Source organism: Columba livia, unplaced genomic scaffold (genome assembly GCF_036013475.1).
Source record: "Columba livia isolate bColLiv1 breed racing homer unplaced genomic scaffold, bColLiv1.pat.W.v2 Scaffold_140, whole genome shotgun sequence".
Lineage (NCBI taxonomy): Eukaryota > Metazoa > Chordata > Aves > Columbiformes > Columbidae > Columba > Columba livia.
In genome coordinates, this window is record NW_027043036.1 from 300408 (window position 1) to 314099 (window position 13692).

The following is a 13692-nucleotide window of genomic DNA, read 5'->3' on the forward strand; positions in this document are numbered from 1 at the left end:
CTCCTCCTTGCACTACATTCCCATATGTTCCACCCCCCTCACTCCTGTGACTCACTTCTGCTGGGGCCGATAAAGCCAGAGTTGTTCCTTTGGGCTTGTGAGGTGTGGCACAGGGTAATTTACAAAGGTACACAATAAACACATACAGAAAAGGGAAAAAAACATGTTTCTACAATGCTGCATAAGTTCTACAATAATCAGGTGTCCCATTCAACTCATCAAGGAATTAAATGAGTCATTCAGCCGGGCATTATCAGTAGATTGTTTCACTTACTGCATCAGTTCCAAAGATGTGAGATGTTGTCTTCCATGCTGGCTAGTTCAACATCTGTGTTGAAGCAAGACATACCTTCAAAAGCAAAGCAGCATTTGCAGCCACTACCTACTCAGAGAAACAGCAATACGAAACATTAATGTTAAAACCCCTTAGCACAGCACAATTCTGTAATACAACTATGAGGGTTGTCATGATAGTGAAACACATTGTTAAGAGATCTGCAGCCGTTAATTTCTCTAAACACTAAAGGCAAATGATTAGGGTAGAGGCTGAACAAATCTAAGTTTACCAGGACAAATCTATGTTAATCAACAGGAGTTTTGTCACCTTCCAGTAATACATACACTGCTGCTCCAGCTCCGTCAGCTGGTATCACTCTGGGTTTAACAACCTGCTGTGTGTTAATTGCCCACACAGACTGGAAAGTCGTGGTCTGCACTCTTTCTGATTGGACTTCAGTTGGATGTTGGGTCTGTGACACCAATAACATTGTTCCAGAGCTGTCTCCTCTAGATTAAACACAGGTGTTCACTGAAGACACCTGAAATGCAAGAACTCGAGAATCTGATATTAGCAAAGGATGTAACATAAGAAGAGAAGTCAGAGTACAAAAACACACAGCATTCTCTGGAGTCATATGAATGTTTACATCTAGATCAATAGGCTGCAGTCCCACTTCACAATCCATTGCTGTGAATAATTCCATTTCCCCTGTAGTTAGTCCTGACACTATCCACAGCAGTGTGTACATATTCCAACCCCCTGGATACATTAGGCGGCTGATATAATCAACCTGACAGGTATGCAAGGCCCACCGACCCCGTTTTATCTTTCCCCATGGCTTACAAAATGCCCTTAAATGTACCTGAGTATAAGTAGCACAAAGGTGTGCGCATGTTTTACAAGTCTAAAATAGCAAAGGGGTTTGATTGTGAGCCATGTTCCCTGCATGTGCGGTATAAGCTGATTGATGTCCACAATCTATATGCACATTTAGATCATGAGCATGCAGCTTGGCAGAAGCCATATTATTTACTTCCCTATTGTTTTGTGACTTAAATGTATCCACTTTATTGTGCTCTTCTAGTAACCCTTCACAAGGGGAATCCGCCTCCACAGAAAATAAAAGGAATACAAGTTTTGCAATGCCCTAAAATTCCCCCAAAGGCATGCAATTGTTTTACTGTGGGTGCTACAGAAAACTGCTGGACTTTTTGGTGTTTCTCTAAGCTGTCCATGTCAAATTATTCCTAAAAGTAGTACAGTTGCACTAGGGCCCTGTGTTTTCATTGGATTAGTTGCCTGGCCTTGGTCCTGTAAATGAAATTTCAGTGATTTGACAGCTACTTCAGTTTCTTGTTGTGACACTGCCATGATCATCAATATAATGGCAACCAGAAATGGTACCTGACCAGAGCGCAACATTAGCTACTATCGTTTGGTGGCAATTGGAGGGAGTGTGTTTGTCAGGCAACATGGGGGTACTACAGAAATGCTGCTCACTATTGTAGGAGGAAATTCATGCTGCCAAAGCCCAATTAGAATTGAAGCTGTTCAATAGTGTGAAGGGCAATTTAAAAAGCTTTTTAAATATATTAATAGCAAAAAGCAAACTAGAAATATCTTTGGCTCATTACTTGATGAGCACAGTCACCTTATTAACAGGGACATAGACAAAGCTGAGATGTTTAGTGCTTTCTTCACCTTGGTCTTCAACACTGATGATGGACTTGTGGGCCCCCATAACCCTGGACCGGAAAACCACAGCTGTGAGAACGGCAAACTCCCAAACAATCCGGAACTTGTACTGGATCTGCTACTCCAGCTGGATCCCTGCACGTCGATGAGGCCTGATGAGACTCATCCAAGATTGCTTAAAGAGCTGGGGATGTCATGACAGAACCTGAGGGAATTGCAGGAAGATGTGCCAGGGGAGGGCCGGTTGGACATGAAGAAAAGGTTCTTCACCCAGAGGGTGCTGGACACTGGAACGCTGGGTGCTGTCACGGCCCCAAGCCTGACAGTGTTCAGGAAGAGACTGGACAATGTCTTCAGGTGCACGGTGTGAACGTTGCAGGGACAGGAATTGGACTCAATGATCCTGTGGGTCCTTCCAAATCAGGACATTCTATGATTCTGTGTATCCCTGAGGCAATACTTGGAAAGTACATTGCTTTTGTTGCCAGGTAAAGGCAAAGTGATCTTGTATTGAGTTGGCAGGTGGAAGTGGGCACAGCGCGGGTGATGGGCTAGGGACAGTCAGCTTTTTTGCATAAGCATTAACTTTTGCCATTGGCAAAACTTTTCTGATGTTCTGATCCCATCTATTTCTGATCGTGGCACACCAGCTTGTACAAGATCATTCTACATTTGTATCCTCATAACCCATGCTGTAATTCCATTTTGTTTTGCTGCCTTTCCTTTATTAACCACCTAAACAGAGGGTCCCAAAATTACAGCCAAAATTTCCCCCAAGGAATTTACTAGAGCACCTACGTTACCCGCAGCATTTGTCACTGCTGCTGTAGTCAAGGCTTTTAGTGAGGCAGGCACTCCTCCCAAAAACTGCACTTTGTCACTTGTTATTGCTACTTCGTCCAGATTGGATCCTAAAAACAGTGCATGAGCCATCCCCATCTGCCACATCAAATTAATACCTTTTTGCATTGCACACCAGGTTCTGAGGGATGACACTGATTTGACAGGTTCAGCATATGCTGGCAAAACTTCTGCACACAACCATTGATATGTTGTAATGTGATAGCTTCACTGTCAGGACCTCTAAGATGGGTAAATAAGTACCAAACACATCTGCTGGCTAATTTGTGAGAAGAATCCAGTGCTGCTTTCCATGGCAACACATGCAGAGACATTTCAATTTCCTGGGGGGTAATCACCGCCCCAATATCAGTCTCAGGCCATGCCTCTGGTGGAGCCAACTGATCCAGGAAAGTGGTCACGGGGACCCAGCACTCAGTACTGGGCCATCCCTGAACACAGGGAGTCACCAGCACGGCCGACCCAGTCCCCGACCTTTTTGCAAACCATGGCGTGGCTGTTTCTGGTGATGCTGACCGTGCCAAATGTGTGAGCTGACACAGGCGGGTCACAGGAACAACCACAAACTGCAGATGAAATGCAAAGTGTAATTTATTTTCTTTACCTCGCTAACTGGGGGATCCCCAAAAAAGCACCTGAGCACCTGGGCAGATGTGACACAAGCAAGAGTGCAGGTGCTGCAGAACTCAGTCCTGGCGGGATCCCAGGGCCTGCTGGTTTCACCTGTATATCAGGGATTCATGCAGGCACGGTTTACCACATTGCTTTGATACTTTCGTGCAATAGAGCAGGAATTTCAGGGATGTTTGAAAAGATGTCTTTAGGACTTTTGCAAGTCTATGTTAGATAAAGACACAGGCTCAACTTGTGAAGCATACAAGGCTAAACAAAAATTAGTGTGATTTGCGTTTTTCTACACCCCAGGTACAGTTACTTAAGTGTATTTACAAATCTCCTCCTTGCCAATCTTCCATTGTACTCCCACACCTACAATTAGTGTCATGCTCAGTATAAAGCTAGAGCTGGCATTTCTGACTGATTACTTCAGTTAGTTCCAGCTACTTTGGTTAGTTTTGTTTGGAAGTTCTGTTCTGTTGGGAGTTTTGAGTGAGTTCCGACTTTTCCCGTTCTGCCATTTTTCAGTTGGCCCATGGGCCTTTTTGCTCTCTCTCGCTGGGATTGGCTGTTTGGGACCAAGGCGCTCCCTTCTCCAGGACTGGCTGTTCTGTGTGACTGGAGTTACATGAGGGAATGCACCGAGTATATTTTCTTAATTTAATCTGATTTTTTTATATATAATTTTTTTTTAAGTTTAATTTAATTATATATACAGCAATAGTAGTAGTATATTATACTATTCTTATTGTCTTATTAAAATGCTTTTTCTGAACCCATGGGTTTCTCCCTTCTCGTCGGTTATCTTCCATATCCCACTTCATAGGCTGGGGGAGCATGTGAGCAGCGTTGTGGTCTTAGTTGCTGGCTGGGGTAAAACATTGACAGGAAAGGATAATAGTGGCTCAAGAACTCTTGAAAATCACTTTCCAAGATGATGACATCGTTGTGTGCTTCGTTTGTTTTTGTTGTTTTTTTGTGTTTGTTTTTGTGTTGTTTTGTTTTGCTTTGTTTTGTTTTGTTTTGTTTTGTTTTGTTTTTTCAGTGGGAAACAGCATGAGAAAGGAAAAACACCATAAGCTGCAGCTCTGGATGTCCAGAGTGGAGCTCAGGATAAAGAAACGTCATTCTGAGCGCAGTGCTGTGGTCATTCAGAAGGACTCTGGATCATCCATGACTTTGTGTTTCCAGGAACAGCTGGTGTGGATGGAGAGACAGCAGCACAGGTGGGGACACACTGGGCTGAGAACAAGGTGGGGAAGCACATGGGGTGTCTGCAGCCTGTGGGGAAACAGCCACAGGCCTGGGACAGTGCAGGATGGACTGTGGTGGAGATGGCCAAGGGCACTGGCAAGGCTGGATGTCCCTGAAAGAGCCAAGGTCTTTGTCCCCTTGGCTATGGCTGATGTCCCTGCCAGTGAGGTCTTAGAGGAGACACATGGTTGTCATGGCCATGGCACCCCATTGCCTCCTTGCATCTCCAGGGAGTGTCACACCATTGTCCTGCACTGGGCATCGTGCTCCCCACAGCCCCAGGAAGAACCTGACCCACACGTGAGAGACAGGATCTCCCTTCCCAGGGGCAGGGGCTCAAGGCTTGGCCATTGTCCTTCATCAGACAAACCAAGGGCTTTCTCAGCATCAGAGCTGCTGCACTTTGCCTTTGCTTGATGCAATCACTGCCTCCAATTATCTGCTCTAACGAGTCCCTGGGGAGGCTTTGTCAGTAACAGCCCTCAGTGGGGCCATTAATGCTTCAAGGTACTTTGGAGTTTGTTCTGACTTGGACTTCTTGAGCAGATTCTTCAGTCTGTGCTTGGTATCTGAGGTTCATGGACTCAGCACCAAATACGCCACGGGGCTCATTAAAACACAGAAAGACATAACGAGCGATGTTTCTTTCTGTAATTTTCTTTAAACCTTCCAGACTTGTAGAACTAACTGGAGAGGTTTCAATGGGACACTTGCTGATGAAGACTTCAAAGAAGATTTCATAAAGGAGGGTTTTTTCTTTCCAGGGTGTTTTCTATCATTTTTCAGTGTATAGAAGAAGTGACAGCAGCATTCTACACTGGACATTGATGCCGAGGGTCTCCTGAAGACATCTGGACAGGCAGGAGAACAGTCCTTGAGGCTGGACACTGTATGGACAACCCGGCTCCTCAACCCCACCCCCAGTCTGCCGGTTCCCTCATTGGCCACCAGAGATTGCATCACTTTTCCTACATCAGTTTAATAAACAGCAAAACACTTTCCTCAGCTGTGTGTGTAAGCTGGATCTGATGAGGTCCAGCATCCACAAGGGACACCCACACAAGAACTGGTTTAGACAGAGAGACAGGAGAGGATCGAAATAAACACAATGAACGTGTTGACTGCCATGTTAATTAGAGCTCTGAAGAATGGGGCATGTTTGTAACTCCCTGAAGCTCAAAGCAGAAACCAGACAGCTAAGAGGCCACTGAATGACCAAAGAGCAAGTGGAGGAGAAACCTGAGAGCACTGGGAAGGGCAAACGTCCAGACAGTGCTGGAAAGTTGTCCTTGGACAGGGACATTTAATCAGGAGAGGCGGGAAATCCTGAATGAGGGAGATGAAATCATAGAGTGTTGGTAATAGAAGTACAGGGGAAGACCAGTATTTCTTCTCCTACCCTTAGTGTACTTCCACATAATTAACTTTTTGGCTTTTTTCTTTTAAATTTTGATATGTTATAAAACAACTAAACAAAAATCTCCAATCAAAGAAAATACCAAACCAAACAAAATAAACAAAACCACCCACAAAACCAAAGCAAAACAAAAACCAAACCAACCAACCAAGAACAACAACCAAAAACAAAACCCAAACCAACCAATGAACCAAACAAACAAAAATCCCAAAACAAAAAAACAACAAGAAAAAAGTGCACGTTTCCAGGCAGACATCAGTCATCAGCTGTCTCACCATAAACAGCCAGGGCCATTTTAGGGGCCCAGTGTACCTGAGGTGCTGGCCTGGGATTGGCATCTCTCACACAGGACCTGGGGAGACCAGAGCACCTTGCAGTGCAGGTGGAGCCTGGGCAGGGGTTCCCGGGGCATCTACACTGGCACCAGGTGTTTGTGTCCCTGGAGCTGAAGACATTTGTGTCCTAAACCCATGTCCAGTTCTAGAGAACTATTTCCTTTTCAAAGAAAAGAAACTCCCCTAAAAGGACCTTAAAATAAATAGAAAAATAAATAAATAAATAGAAAAATAAATAAATAAATAGAAAAATAAATAGATAGATATATAGATAGATAGATAAATAGAAATATGTTGACACCATCCTCTGCTTTGGATCTTTGTCTTCAGTTCCTCTTATTTTAATTTTCATTGACATCAACTGACATCTGATGGGCCTGCAGGCATGAAGCCAAGATCATGTTGTGTCTTGCACAGCGCCCCATGCCCTCTGAACCTTCCCTGCCCAGGACTCCTCACACGTTGCCCAGAGCGAGTCACACTGAGGGGTTGGCTGGTTCACAGGCTGAGATGTTGGTTTAGATGGTCACCTACAGCACAGGTGGATCCTGCCCCATCATCGCCTGCTCTGCTCCAGTCTGAAACAGAGCCCAACATCACAGTGGGATCATGAGAGAACTGAGGTTGAAGGGACCTCAGGAGTCTGCAGTCCAACCTGTCACCAACTGGTCACACCAAGGTGCTCAAGCCTTGATTCAATCAGAGCTTTAGCAGGACTAGAGAAGTGATCATCCCTTTGTACTGGGCACTGGTGAGGCTGCACCTTGAATCCTGGGGTCAGTTTTAGGCCCCTCATGACAAGAAAGACATTGAGGTGCTGGAAAGAGTTCAGAGGAGGGTGACAAGGCTGGTGAAGGGTCTGGAGCACCAGTCTGACGAGGAGCGGTTGAGGGAGCTGGGGCTGTTCAGCCTTGAGAACAGGAGGCTGAGGAGAGACCTTATTACTCTCTACAGCTGCCTGAAAGGAGGTTTTGTCATTGCCACAGAGGCACCCCGTAGGTTAATTTAAGTGACAACAGGGTCCAAAACAACTTTTGTCAGACCGGTGAGGAACAGGGTTTTAGCACTCCAAAAGTGACTTAAATAAAGATTCGGATATCAGCTGAGGAAAATTATTTAAGGGGCAGCAACTAATACAGCAGGCGGTCCACGGTATGCATGCACTTGGCTTCACTCAAAACAATGCCGGAGCCGTCCCCGAGTCCCGGAGAAGTACACACTTGCCTAACACGCTGAGGGATTATTTTTAAAGAGATACACATACTCGTAGTGAGTACGGGAAGTGTACACTCACGATTCCGGGAGGGTAAATTTATAATACACTCGCAATCCTGCGAGGGTTGATTTACTTACACATGCAAGTGTGCACGGAATCCTACACGTGCTTATGTGGAAGCACGGGAGGAAAATACACTCATGATTGTCTGAGGGGCTCTCGGCGGCCACTCACGATTGTGCGAGGAAATAATTTATACATGTGCTCGTATTGGGCACGGAAAGTTACGCATGCAAGTGTGCACGGAAGGAAGATACACTCACGATTGTGCGAGGAAATAATTTAAAGTACGCTTGCAAATGGGCACAGAAAGTTATACGTGCATATGTGCACGAAAAGTATAAATATACTCGCAATCCTGCGAGAAGTTTTACTCACACCCGTGGTGGCGAGGCAAGCGCAGTCCCCATCCCGGGGAGGGGGTTCTCGGCGGTAGCATCTCGCTCGTGCTCCGAGAGACCTGCAGCAATGGGCAGAGTCTCGACGAGAGTCCCGTTTTTATACTGGCCAATCAGGTCTGACTGTAGGCATTCTAGCAGCTTCTCTGCACCCCCACACTGTCTGTGGGTGCCCCTGAAGCCTCCAAACATCCCCCACACTGGCCGCAGGCGCCCATCGGCTCAGTGTGCCTTGGCACTCCCTTCTCCTAATGGCCCTGGCCAGGGTGCTCTGGGGCCAAACAAAAGAAGCTGTTAGCCTCAAGTAGCAGAGAAAGAGAGGAGATGTGCCCACTCCTCCATACTGAAGGAGGGAGGGGGAGAGAGGGGGGGTTTGCATTCTGCCACAATCATGGAGGCTGTTGGTCTCTTCTCCCAAGTAGCAAGTGATAGGACAAGAGGAAATGGCCTCATGTTGCACACGGGGAGGTTTAGATTGGATATGAGGAAGAAATTCTTCAGGGAAAGGGTTTTGAAGCAATGGAACAGACTGCCCAGTGAGGTTGTGCAGTCCCCATCACTGAAGGTGTTTAAAACACAGATAGATGGGGCTCTTAGGGACATGGTTTAGTGCTAGATTAAGGTTATGGTTGGACTCAATGATCCTAAGGGTCTCTTCCAACCACAGTTATTCTATGATTCCATGATAAGTCATTTTTGCTATTTTCTTTCTCAGAGGACCATGCAGCCTCCCTGAGAGCCAGGACTTTTCTGAGGTGTTGGAGAGACGTCTCACGGTCACACCAGCCAGTTCCACCAGCCCCTGTCTGTCCCTTCCCAGACCAAACCTTTTCTCCATATCCCAACCTTCCAGGCGAATTTCTGGGACACAGCAAATGCTGTGCTGCTCTTCTGGGCCTGTTCAGAAGAGAGCAGCTTGCCAACATGTTGATGGGCTCTCTGTGCACCTCAAAGCTTCCCTGACCATTTTTCTCAATGCCCCACTTGCACCCAACCTTTCTGGTCCTTGATCTGTACATGAGGGGATTGAGCAGGGATGTTGGGAAGGTGTAGAAAAAAGGCTTTGTCAACCTATCTTGTGAGGGCTGTTCTGGGCATCCCACAGTCCAGGATGGGGCTGCTGTAGAAACCAGTGGCACAAGTGAGGTGAGAGGTCCAGGAGGAGAAGGCCTTGTGCCTGTCTACACTGGGGTAGAGCAGTGGTGCATTCATGGGATGCCCATGTGAAGAGGAAGGGGACAAACGGCTCTAAAATACAAACAGAAAACCATATCTGTGGCAAGAATGATGACTGCAGGGGTAGAAATCCCCATAGCCAAGGTGCAGCTGCCTTCTGGAGACAGACTGTCCAGCCTGTGACTCTTGCAAAATGAAGTGGGTGGCTTAGGGACAACACTGGTTGCAGGATGTGGCCACCAGAAAACAAAGAAACAAACAACACAACTCCTCAGCACTCAGTACATTTAAGAGTTGCAGGCAGAGATGGTGCCGTCATCATTCAGAAAGCCGGGCAGCAGCTGGGTCTGGGTGCTGGAACTGATGCAGGTCTCCAGGGAGGTCACACTGACCTCAGTTCAAGGAAGCACATCCCAGTGCTGCATTCAGGTGGTTTCTTGGAGAAGTTACTCTCAACAGGCTCTCAGGCTTCTGATCTAGTCATTCAGAGTCCTTCCACGGAGGGACAAACAACCTCTCTCAGGTGTGGTGAGAGGACAATAATCAAAATGGTGGTTGCAATGGGCTGATCTGTGACGAATGCCTTGGGACAGCTGCCACAGCGTGTCCAGGAACATGGGCACAGACCAGACCCTGCTCTCCTGGTCTTTCATGTCTCTCCCAGCAGGCCTGGCCATGCGAGACCACTGCTGTGTGCCCCACAGAATCACAGACTTGTTTGGGTTGAAGAGACCTCTGGAGATCATCCAGTCCAACTCACCTGCTAAAGCAGGTTCACCCAGAGCAGATCGCACAGGATCATGTCCAGGTGGGTTTGAATGTCTCCAGAGAAGGAGACTCCACACCTGCTCTGGGCAGCCTGTTTCAGGGCTCTGTCACCCTCCAAGTAAAGAAGTTTATGCTCATTATACAGATGGAACCTCCTGTTCTTCAGCCTGTGCCTGTTGCCACTCATCCTATCATTGGGCACCAGTGAAAGGAGTCTGGTCCTTCCTCTTTGCACCCACCCTTGAGATATTTATAAACATTGATAAGATCCCTTCTCAACTTCTCTTCTCCAGCTGAACAAACCCCTCTCTCAGGCTCTCCTCATCAGAAAGATGCTCCAGACCCATCGTCATCTTTGTAGCCCAACACTGGACTTTCTCCAGTAATTTCTTGTCCTTCTTAAACTGGGGAGCCCAGAACTGGACCCAGTAACTACAAATGCAGCCTCACCAGGGCAGAGTAGAGGAGGAGGCTTCACCTCCCTTGACCTGCTGGTCACATTCTTTGCAATGCACCCCAGGTACCACTGGCCTTCTTGGCCACAAGCGCATATTGTTGACTCATGGTCAACCTGTTGTCAACCAGAACTCCCAAGTCCTTCTCCGCAGAGTTGCTTTCCAGCAGCTCTGCCCCTAACCTGTAGTGGTGCCTGGGGTTATTCCTCCCCAGGTGCAGGACTTGCCCTTGTAGAACTTGGGTTCTCCTCTGTCCAGTCTTTCAACCTGTCCAGGTCTCGATGGATGGCAGCACAGCGTTCTGGTGTGTCAGCCCTTCCTCCCGGTTTGGTGCCCCCACCCTGCACTCTCGCACACTTCAGCTTTTCACTGGTGTTTCCCTCTCTGGGGCACTTTCCATCCCAGCCCAGCAGAGAAGCTCCATCTGGACAGGCCCTGTAGAATGAAATGGAGGAAACAGCGATCAGTGACAGTGTCTCTCTGGCTGCAACACTCAGGATATCCCAACACCAGGAATCCTTCAGGTCCCTGTGCCAGCCCCGCTCCCCAGGACAGCACCGAGTCCTGGCCCCGGGGCTCTTCAGGCAGCTCCTGCTGCCCCAGGGACAGCGCAGCCTGACCCAAGTTGTCACCCACAGGCAAAGGGTTTCTCTTTCCATGTCTGCACACAAAGAGTGCCCTGCTCTTCTCCTGGGATGTCCCACCTCCCCACAGAGCCTTTGCCCAAGGAGAGCACATCCGCACTGGCCTGGCTGCCATTCCTGCACGCTGTCCCCACGCTGCCCACAGCCCCGAGCTGGGGGTTTTGCTCTGTAGAGCAAGTGGGCTGTGGTGGCTCTGCGGGGCCATACTGGTCAGGCTGGGAGGCAGCCCCAGCTGGTGGTGCTCACTGCCACTGACCACCTCCCACACAAGCTCTTGGGTGGCCATGGAGGGTGCTCAGAGGGACCCTGCCTTATTCACCTTGTGCATGGGTGCTGGCCACCAACAAGCAACACCTGAGCAACCAGCCTGAAGTCCCTCGAAAGCCACACTGGGACCATGATCTCCTCACACTGAGCCCACAGAGAAATAAGCAAAGCAACGAGCCTCTTGAGAGTCTGTTACTAAGAAATGTTCTTCAAGGAACTTTGGAAGAAGAACTAACCCTCCAGGCACCGTGCTAAGGAGATGCCCTTGCTGATGGAGATGCTGTTCTGAGGCCGGCTCTGTCACAGGAGTGCCCACCGCCTGTCCTGGTCACAGGACTGACACACAGCAGGACGGCGACCAAGCCTTGGGAGCCCTCAGGCCTTGCAGCAAGACAAGGGCTGAGAAGGAGAGTGTGGGAGTGGAAAGAGAAGGACTCTGGGAAGAACAAGGCTGGCGCTGCCTGGCAGAGCTGCTCTGCTGTAACTGTTTCCTGCATCTTCACACACAGACACCTTGTGCTGAGCTTCACAAAGGCTGCAGAGGAAGGATCTCAGACAAACAGTTCACTGCAGGGTCATTTATTTTCTTTAAATACACAGAAACACGACTTCTCATTTACAAGGTCTTTGACTTGATCTATAAAGGTGGACAGAGATGTGGGATGAAAAATAACATTTCTTTGAGGGCAATATTATCGGAGTTAAAAAAGCAAAACCAAACAAGTATTCCCCGAACTCCAAAAATTAATCTAAAACTACAAAATACAAAAAAGACAGGTTGGACCTGTCATGAGTCATGTCATGAATGATATACAGAAGATGGGAAGTGTAATGCCTTTGAAAAGAATCCAGCCATTAGTACCTTCAAGGCATCCTTGAGCTCCTGGTTCCTCATGCTGTAGATGAGGGGGTTCACTGCTGGAGGAACCACTGAGTACAGAACTGACAGCAGCAGGTCCAGGGATGGGGAGGAGATGGAGGGGGGTTTCAGGTAGGCAAACATGACAGTGCTGATGAACAGGGAGAGCACGGCCAGGTGAGGGAGGCAGGTGGAAAAGGCTTTGTGCCGTCCCTGCTCAGAGGGGATCCTCAGCACGGCCCTCAAGATCTGCACATAGGACACCACAATGAACACAAAACAGCCAAAACCGATTAACAGACTAAACACAATAATCCCAAGTTCCCTGAGGTAGGAGTGTGAGCAGGAGAGCTTGAGGATCTGGGGGATTTCACAGAAGAACTGGCCCAGGGCATTGCCCTTGCACAGGGGCAGTGAAAATGTATTGGCCGTGTGCAACAGAGCATTGAGAAACCCAGTGGCCCAGGCAGCTGCTGCCATGTGGACACAAGCTCTGCTGCCCAGGAGGGTCCCATAGTGCAGGGGTTTGCAGATGGCAACGTAGCGGTCATAGGACATGATGGTGAGGAGATAAAACTCTGCTGAAATGAAGAACAAAAACAGAAAGACCTGCACAGCACAACCTGAATAGGAAATGGCTCTGGTGTCCCAGAGGGAATTAGCCATGGACTTGGGGACAATAGTGGAGATGGAGCCCATGTCAAGGAGGGCGAGGTTGAGCAGGAAGAAGTACATGGGGGTGTGGAGGTGCTGGTCCCAGGCTATGGTGGTGATGATGAGGCCGTTGCCCAGCAGGGCAGCCAGGTAGATGCCCAGGAAGAGCCAGAAGTGCAAGAGCTGCAGCTCCCGTGTGTCTGTGAACGGCAGGAGGAGGAACTGGGTGATGGAGCTGCTGTTGGACATTTGCTGCCTGTGGGCATGAGGACCTGTGCAAGGAGGAAAAGGCAGTGTCAGGTTAGGGGAGACTTCTCTGAGGAAAATAAACATGCTGTTTCTCATGGAAAGCCCCCTCCCTGATGGAGGGATTTTTCAGCTCATTCTCTCTTTCTACCAGCTGAGAAAAAACAGTTTATCACAGTTAAAAATGCAGCTTGGGCATCTGGTTTCCATGAACACAGCTCTGGGGCAAAACCCCCTGAGTTGGTGTCAGAACAAAAACTGACCCACACTCGCACCCCAACCCCAGAGAGCAAGAGCAGCAGGGACAGGTGGAGAAACAGGCAAGGACACTGCAGTGCTACCAGAAAATAAAGCAAGGACAGAAAGGCAGACGGGCATGCTGTGGAACCTTCTCCTGACCCGGCTGTGCTGCTGCCACTCACATAATGACACTGTGGAGCAAGTACTTTTAGCACCTTATTTGAGTACCACGTTCCAGGAACCCTTCACCTG

General features: G+C 48.3%; 1 protein-coding gene across 1 annotated transcript; it reads right to left on the bottom strand.

Moving 5' to 3' along the window:
• Positions 1-12190: 12190 nt before the first annotated feature.
• LOC135577783 (olfactory receptor 14J1-like) lies at positions 12191-12822 on the bottom strand (the record flags this gene model as incomplete). The annotated part of the gene is made up of 2 exons (XM_065047905.1): positions 12191-12196; positions 12304-12822. Coding segments are annotated over 2 exons (525 nt in total), but the record flags the coding sequence as incomplete, so codon positions are not given.
• Between the last annotated feature and the right edge of the window lie 870 nt (positions 12823-13692).